Source organism: Vipera ursinii (genome assembly GCF_947247035.1).
Source record: "Vipera ursinii genome assembly, chromosome: 1".
NCBI classification, from domain to species: domain Eukaryota; kingdom Metazoa; phylum Chordata; class Lepidosauria; order Squamata; family Viperidae; genus Vipera; species Vipera ursinii.
The window spans coordinates 66342610-66350875 of NC_139512.1; the positions used below are offsets into that span (position 1 = coordinate 66342610).

Below are 8266 nucleotides of genomic sequence, written 5' to 3' on the forward strand. Positions count from 1 at the left end.
TTGATGAAAGCAGCAGCTCTCCAAACGGGGGTAGAAGTTCTTTTTTGTTGTTGTTGTTGACTGGAGTATAAGCCGAAGTGGAGTTTTTCAGCCCAAAAAGTGGGCTGAAAAATTCGGCTTATACTCAAGTATATACGGTACTTAAAGAAGACAAGTAACTTCCCAAGAAAGTAAATGCAAAATGGAAAGTTAGGTCTGAGGCTAAGAGATAATCCATTACTTTTCTTTCTTCTTTTTCCTCCTACCCATAGCAATCCTTGCTTTCCTCTATCTCTTCCTAAAATCATAATGCTTTGAATGCTTATTTGACCAATTTCAGTGAAGTTAGTGAGATTTAATTCTGGTATACAATTCTCACATAAAATTTAACCAAATTTTTATTTGGTTCACTAGCATCTGTCTTTCTCGCAGGGCATATCCCAAGCTAAAAGGAAAGAAGCAGCCTTTCCTCCTTTCGCACAATTCTTCCTAGATGTTACAGGAAATAAAGGGACGTGAGAGCAGATAGAGAGGAAGTATGCCGGGAGGGCAGAAGAAAGAGGAAAAGAGTCTTATATTTCGAATTTATTTATTTGTTCAATTTCTATGGCTGTTCAGCTCACTCAATGACTTTGGGAGGCTTATAGTTCATAAAACATATTATTCCAGCAATTAGAAGCTTTGGATATATAAAATACGATATTTATGAGTTGCCATTTCTACTGTACAGTAATATTCTTCTGTGGATAATATCAAAGTATAGAGTGCTATACAATTTAATTATTCTATACTTTCGATATTATCCACTGAAGAATATTACTGTAATGTAATATTGAAAGTATATCAAAGTATATAGTAAATGAATTGAAGACCTTATCAAAATTGCAAAGGAAATGGCTGCTTTCAATTTCATCAGAATCAACATAAACATTGGGCATTTATTAAACTTTTAATTCAGCAACTTAATTTATTCTGAAAGCTGAAATTTTCCTTTTGAAGATTTCATTCAATGTGTTTATATAATCACCCTGTAAATGTATGTTTATGACAAAACCTTATGCCGACATTTAACAATGTAAATTACATATAAATTGTCATTGGAGAAATACAGATCTGTATTTATTATTGAGTTTACATAGATGTGATGTCCATTAGCAACATTTAAAGATTAAGAGAATGCCTTTTTATTATGATCCTGTATATGGGTCTGAATCCATACTGATTATGTGATGTAGTTTGTATGTGGCAGATGTAGCAAAGACGCTAATCTTGTTTCATTTTATTTTCTAGTTGCTTTTCAATTATATGACTTGGATAAAGATGATAAAATTTCTCGAGATGAATTGCTTCAGGTAGAGTAAGATTGCATAATCTATAAATAACTTTAATCTGATTGAAATTACTTATTTTATCCTTTTAAAAAATTTTGTACCTCTAAGTAAGTGGTGTCAAACTCACGTCATGTGATGTGTCACGACATATCGCAACTTTTTTTCCATTGCCAGCAATGGGGTAGGCAGTTTTGGCATGACGCATCCAGCCCATGGACCAGCAGTTTGACACCACTTCTCTAAGTGATCACAAATGGTAGTCATGTAATTCTGGGATGATGCAACCAGTTGTAAATATGAGTTGGTTGCCAAACACCCAAAATGCACTCACCTAATGTCCGGGGCATGGATACAACAGTGTAATTTTGAGGATGGGTTGTAACTGTTTTTGAGTCCGTCGTAACTTCAGACGGTCATTAAGCGATCAGTATAATAGTTGGGCAAGTATTACCAGTATAGTAGTTGGGTTCTACCTACCTCTTGTTTCTTTGGGAATTCCTTCTCACATTTTTAGTCTGGTAAAGTCATGTTTATAATTTTGATTTTGTAATTCCCTGTGTTTTTGAATTTGTTTCATTTTTTCTGAAACTGTTCTAAAGATTTTGCATTCTTAGGTAAAAAGTTTCTGCTAATTATTCTTTGTGGATAAGGAAATAGTGAAATCCATTCCTCTGTATAAGGAAATAGTGAAATCCATTCCTCTGTATTATAGGTAGTGTGCTATCCTCCAGATATGCTAATTCCCATCTGCTGAAGCTAGGGTGGTGAAAAATGAGAAATGCAAGTTCATTGTGCCTACACTAACTAACTTTGAGAATTGGTGTTCAAGCATTGGAAAGTTTATTTTATAAATATTATTTATTACTTTGATTGAATTTTCAAGGTAACAATACCTCTTTAAATGGCTTATTTTTGAAACACCGGAATCTATTGATGGTATCAAATGGATGTGGGCTGATGTCCTTTCATCTAGAAATGAGCTTTTCATGTTCTACTTAAATTTATGTACTTAAAATGAGTGGTAGGCGGCCTTCCAAGCAATCAAGTTGACTCTTTCTAATAGTTTGAATTTAAAACAAAACCTACTTTCTCATTGTCTTTGAACTTTTGTCCATTACAGGTCTTGCGGATGATGGTTGGTGTAAATATCTCTGATGAACAACTTGGTAGTATTGCTGATAGAACAATCCAGGAGGCTGATCAAGATGGTGACAGTGCAATCTCCTTTGCAGAGTTTGTAAAAGTTAGTGACAACTTTCAAATCAGTAAATCTGAAGTGTTAAGGGTATATCTGCCATTCTGTTTTATAACAGTTGGAAGAACATTTTCATCTAAAGGTTGTCCAGATTGTTCCCCCCCCCCCTTACATACTATTAATACTCGGCCACATTTATTTTACTATTTATTTGTATACAGTGCCTATTTCCTACAGGTCAAGGTGGATATTAATAGCACAACAAATATAGAAAAGATATATAAAGAAATCATAGCCAGCTAACTAAGGCATCTTTCTATACTAAGAACATTTAGGATAGCAGTCTTTTTCTGGATGATTTAGAAGGTATTTAGATGGGATATTACCTATGAATTCTGGGTCCCAAGAGAACACCATCTGTAGAGACCACGGGCTCAGCCCTTCTCAGTCGCTGTCCTGCTTCTTCAAAACAAAATTCTCTGAAAATTTCAGGCCAGTCCTGATGCTCCTGAGATGTCAAAAAGCAATGAAAAGTTATTTATTTTCAGCTACTCTTTGCAAATCCAGTGTAATGAACTCTCTTGCGGACAGATTGGATAAATTTGATGGACTGTTCTTTAATTCTGTCTCTAAATGGGGCTAACAAATACATGCATTTATGCAGAGCATAAGAAACATTTCCAGTGAGAAAAACAGAAGGATCCCTCTGTGGAATAGCAAGATTAAACACGATGAAATAAAACTGGAATATTCTAACTGTGTTCTTTTTTTTTTACAGGTTTTGGAAAAAGTGGATGTAGAACAAAAAATGAGTATTCGATTTCTTCACTGATGAAACAAGGGCAGTTTATGTTATCCTAATATTTAAAAAATGCAGCTTATTCACTTTACTCCTGAGTGTTGCTATTGGTGCATGTGAGGTGTGTCTCCAAACTTTTCCTAGTTTGTCCATTAATAAGAACATTCCTTCTGCATCAGAACAAAGGAACGTGGCTGCAATGCAGCTTGGAAATTGAGCAGTGACTTGGCCTTTTCCTCAGCTCTTGAATGAATTCCTGACCATAAATTGATTTCTCCTCATGTATTGTAATCTCTAACATTTTACAGTTCTAATGAGAAATAGAAGAGGGCAACTCCCACTGAAGAGCTGAGAACTGTTCAAACAAAACACCTGGTTTAATAGTATTATATGTTGTAATAGCAGCAACTGCCTCTCCCCCCCTCCCTTGATTTCATTTAAATAGATGTTTGTCAGTCTCCTTAAAACTTTTAAAAAGTAAGAATAACAAGGCCAATAGCTAAAATGGTTATAGCCTCCCAAATGTGTCAAATGTTATTGTCCACAGGAAAGTCGGACATCTGCCAAGAATGTAATTTGCAGTGTAGTTCACTAGTATAGACTACTGAGTAGAAACTTTTCTGTTCTCTTAATTTCTTTTTGTGGATGTATTTGATCTAAAATACTTGTGCTTTTTATTATTTGTTGTTAAGGAAATATTTGCAGTACCTTTCTGCAGCATAACTGCAATGAAAGTCATCTTTGTGCTACTGTCTTTATTCATACTGATTATCCTATATGAGCCTATTTAAATTTTTGGCTTTCCAATATGCATGCCAAAGCTCGAAACTGAGAAATCAGCAGAAACAGAAGAGTTTGTAGGAAAATCTGTTGATTTTTTTTTTTTGCACCTGTATCGACAGATTAAATAACATATTTCCAAAATCTCAATACAAAATCTGAATGGATACAATACAATGAACACAATAAATAAATTCTCTAGGTAGATTGCCTTTAGTATAGTAAATAGCACTAATTATAACTTGACTAAAAAAAAGTTACATAATTTTTTTTGCAGTGTTTGCTAAATTCTAGTAAGAAGCACTGTTCAAATGCTCCTGTCTCCCATAATGTCAAATGCATTTGTATTTAATTTACCTAAATCTTGTACAATTCAGTGATCTTTCTGAAATACTATTTTACATATTGCAAAGAGAAATTGATGCTTTTGCAGATCAATAATTTTAGTAAGAGAAACATCCAGGGAACAATAACAATTCTCTCAAAGAAAAATATCTTGATTCATATAACACAAACATTTTATAAAGAAAAGAATATAATACCGAGATACAGAATTTTATGGATGAAATGTATATATTTTCAAATAACCTTTCTTCCTTTGCCTGCGTACTTGTAATCTAATATTGTTCCTTGTAAAATCTGTTGTATTCAACAATCCCTAAATAAAACCTAGAGTCTATCTGCTCCAAATGTAAGTAGATTATTTTAAAGATGGAATATGTTTATTTGATTTTTAAAACAGCCTTTTCAAGATAATTTAAATATTTAACCTTTAAAAGAATCTTTTAAATGTACAGAGGAAAGCTCTGATAGTATGGTGCAGCAATAGAATATAATGCCTTTTTAACAATTTAAGATCTTCATTTAAAAAGAGTACTCAGCAGTGCCTATGAATTTGAGTTCATTAGTTTGCAATATATTTTTGTTGAGTACCAACATTGGTGACAATTATGTTATTAATTATTGTAATGGAAATGGGCATGTTTGAATTTATCTGTGTTTCACATAGTGTCAGGAATATTTGAGTTTATCTGTGTTTCATATGGTGTTAGGAATGTTGGGGAGAAGGAAGAAAGGAGAAGGCTGAAATGTTATTGTAGAAATTCAAATTATTTGGTATGGATGAAGTCTTTTAAAGTAAAATGGTTGAGTTAACTCTTGATTAAGACTTCTTCATTGTCATTATTGTATTCCAATCTGTTATAGGAGTTACAAAAACATGCAGGAGGATTTTAATTGTAAACATTTAGTGTCTAAAAGTACTAAAAGTGCCTAAAAGTATTACAACTGATTTCAAGCAGTGTTACAAAGATGTATTCTTTCTATTGGATATAATATTGGCTGAAATGCCCACAATTACGCCTGCATAAAATATGTAAAATTTCCTAGAGAAAATCTGCAAGAAGGAATGTGTATAATTTCCACACAAACACCCCTACATTCCAAGCAGTCTGTTCTTAGGATTGTGGAGAATTTTTTTTTCAGCACTTCCTAATCTCAAAGAGAGAGAGAAATGTTACTTTTCTTTGCAATATTCCAACTTTCTATTTTAGCCGTTTAAATAAAAAAGAATTCCCAAGTAAATCCTATTTCTCCAAAAATGATGAGAGGATTCGGGCTATAGTTCCTCTTCAAAGCATGCACCACTGGCCTGTGAGCAACTTTTTGCCAGCTTAGCCAGGAACCAGTTGCACTTTGGCCATTAATTGAGTTAGTTGTCAAACATCTGAATGTAAATCACGTGGCCATGGGGATGCTGCAAGAAGAAGAATAAGTGTGGAAAATGGTCATAAGTCATTTTTTCAGTGCCTTTGTAACTTTGAACGGTCACTAAGCAAACTGTTGTAAGTCAAGGTCTACCTGGAGTGCATCACTGGACAAATTGGCAATACCTGTGTTGTTTTCAGAAATGATTCACTATCTGCTACCCATGGTTGCCGTCAAAGCCTCTTGCCTATCATTTACTTTGTCTTCACTGTGTCATTCAGAACTCTTGGATTCACACTGTAAATGTGCTTATTTTAAACATTATTTTTGATTTGGAGGATAGAAACAAGACCACCAAATGCACTTGTTTTAGGGTCAGTATCAAACACATTTTTATATTTATTTGTTGGAGCTGCATTCTGCCTTTCCTTCAGGAACTTAAGTTGGCATATGTGGTACTCCCTCTTCCCATTTTCCTGCAATAACAATTCTGAAAAGTCGGTTGGGATGAGAAAATATCTAAAATCATCCAGCAAGTATCCAAAGCTGATACTGAACTGAGCCTGAAGGCCGTTACAGCACATAACCACTATACCACACTGACAGTCTGCCTTGTAAGGATATCAGTGAAACATATACTATTTATGATCAAAATGCATTTTAAGGGAAGCAAATATTGTAAGAATATATTCACATGTGGAATGCTGCACAATCTGTCCTTTACAACTATTACATGTGAAATTCATTTATTTTGAATTACCAGGTGTGGTTGTGACTGGATTCATATGAGATACTAAGCCTAAAATCCAGATCAACAGATTAACCTATCTGCTACTTTCACATAAAATGTTATGTTGGGAAGATGGCTTAGTTCTCCCAACATTCTGAATCATAAATTATTCAACCCCATTTTGATCCATGCATCAAACTCTTTGAACAACATAACCTTTTTCTATATTAACAGATTTGCTATTCTGTTTTTTTCCCACCAGAGAATATATGAAGAAATTATTTTGCAAAACCAACTGATCTTTTATTTTTTTGTCAGGCAGCAAAGCACAAGACAGTCTACATATCAAAGTCATGTACACTCACAATTACTATAGTTCAGTGGACAGTAGCACACCTTTGTCTTGTGGAGAAAAATACTTCTTGGATCCCATCTTAACTGAAAAATTTCTAGTAGCAAATCAGGACATGATATTGTGAGCTCTGCATGCCCCATATGCAACACTGTTCTGAAGGCAAATGAATAAAATCCTATATCTTTCTGTGAAGTGACTAAACTTTGAAAAAGGTCCATGTTTATCCAACATTAAAATACAGGAATCATGGTTTGAAAACCAACTCTTAATTTCAAGATACACCTAATGGGGATTGCTGAAAGTTTCCCCATTAGCTTTCTCGAAGTTCTGTAAAAGATGGAAACAAATTCAATATCTTGTTTTTATTATACAGTGATTATATAGCTAGTAGCATTTTCTTGCCAATCTTTTATATGACCTGCTGTTGTTTTATGGACCCATGCCATGAAGGGCTTTATAGGTAATAACCAACACTTTGAAGTGACCCAGAAGCAATCTGGCAACCATTCACCTTATATAAGAGAGGTTATTATTTCTATGATTTAAAAATGTATTACGACTAATATTGGACTTACAACTGTAATGGAGACTGGAATTTGTACGTTGTGATGGTTGTAAGTTGAGACACCCATTGACTTGCTTGTCAAGAGATGGCAAAAGGTGATCACATGACCCAGGTAAAGGTTCCCCCGTACATGCGTGCTAGTCGTTTCCGACTCTAGGGGCCGGTGCTCATCTCTGTTTCAAAGCTGAAGAGCTAGCGCTTGTCCGAGGACGTCTCTGTGGTCATGTGGCCGGCATGACTACACGCCAAAGGCACACGGAACACTGTTACCTTCCCACCATAGTGGTCCCTATTTTTCTACTTGCATTTTTACGTGCTTTCGAACTGCTAGGTTGGCAGAAGCTGGGACAAGTAACAGGCGCTCACTCTGCTATGCGGCACTCGGGGTTCGACCCGCCAAATTGCCGACCTTCTGATCGACAAGCTCAGCATCCTAACCCACTGAGCCACCGCGTCCCTTTTACACATAACCCAGGGACACTATAATCATCATGTCCATTATGAAGCGTTTGAATTTTGATCACATAATCATGGAGATGCCACAATGGTCGTTAAGTGTGAAAAATGGTCACGTCACTTTTTTTCAGTCCTGTTGTAACATTTGACAGGTCACTAAATGAACTGTTGTAAATCGAGGACTACCTGTATGTGTGAACTTACATTCGCCGTGATCTCACACAATAGTTTCCGTATGCTACAATCGATGGCTTCCAAACCACGAACGTCTTCACCCCACATGCTGAACCGTGATCCACATTGCGATTCGGCGTTTGAATCCAGTCGCCCCACCCCACCCCACCCCCCACAAAATCCGAGTCAGGCTTT

General features: G+C 35.4%; 1 protein-coding gene across 1 annotated transcript in view; it reads left to right on the plus strand.

Annotated features, from left to right (window-relative positions):
- Positions 1-4768, plus strand: part of CHP1 (calcineurin like EF-hand protein 1) — a 30011-nt gene extending 25243 nt beyond the window's left edge. Inside the window, exons 5-7 of the mRNA XM_083365992.1 lie at positions 1270-1331; positions 2431-2553; positions 3284-4768. Of these exons, the coding sequence (XP_083222118.1) occupies positions 1270-1331; positions 2431-2553; positions 3284-3337 (239 nt within the window). The 3' untranslated portion in view covers positions 3338-4768. The remainder of the gene's footprint in view (positions 1-1269; positions 1332-2430; positions 2554-3283) is intronic.
- The last annotated feature ends 3498 nt before the right edge of the window (positions 4769-8266 follow it).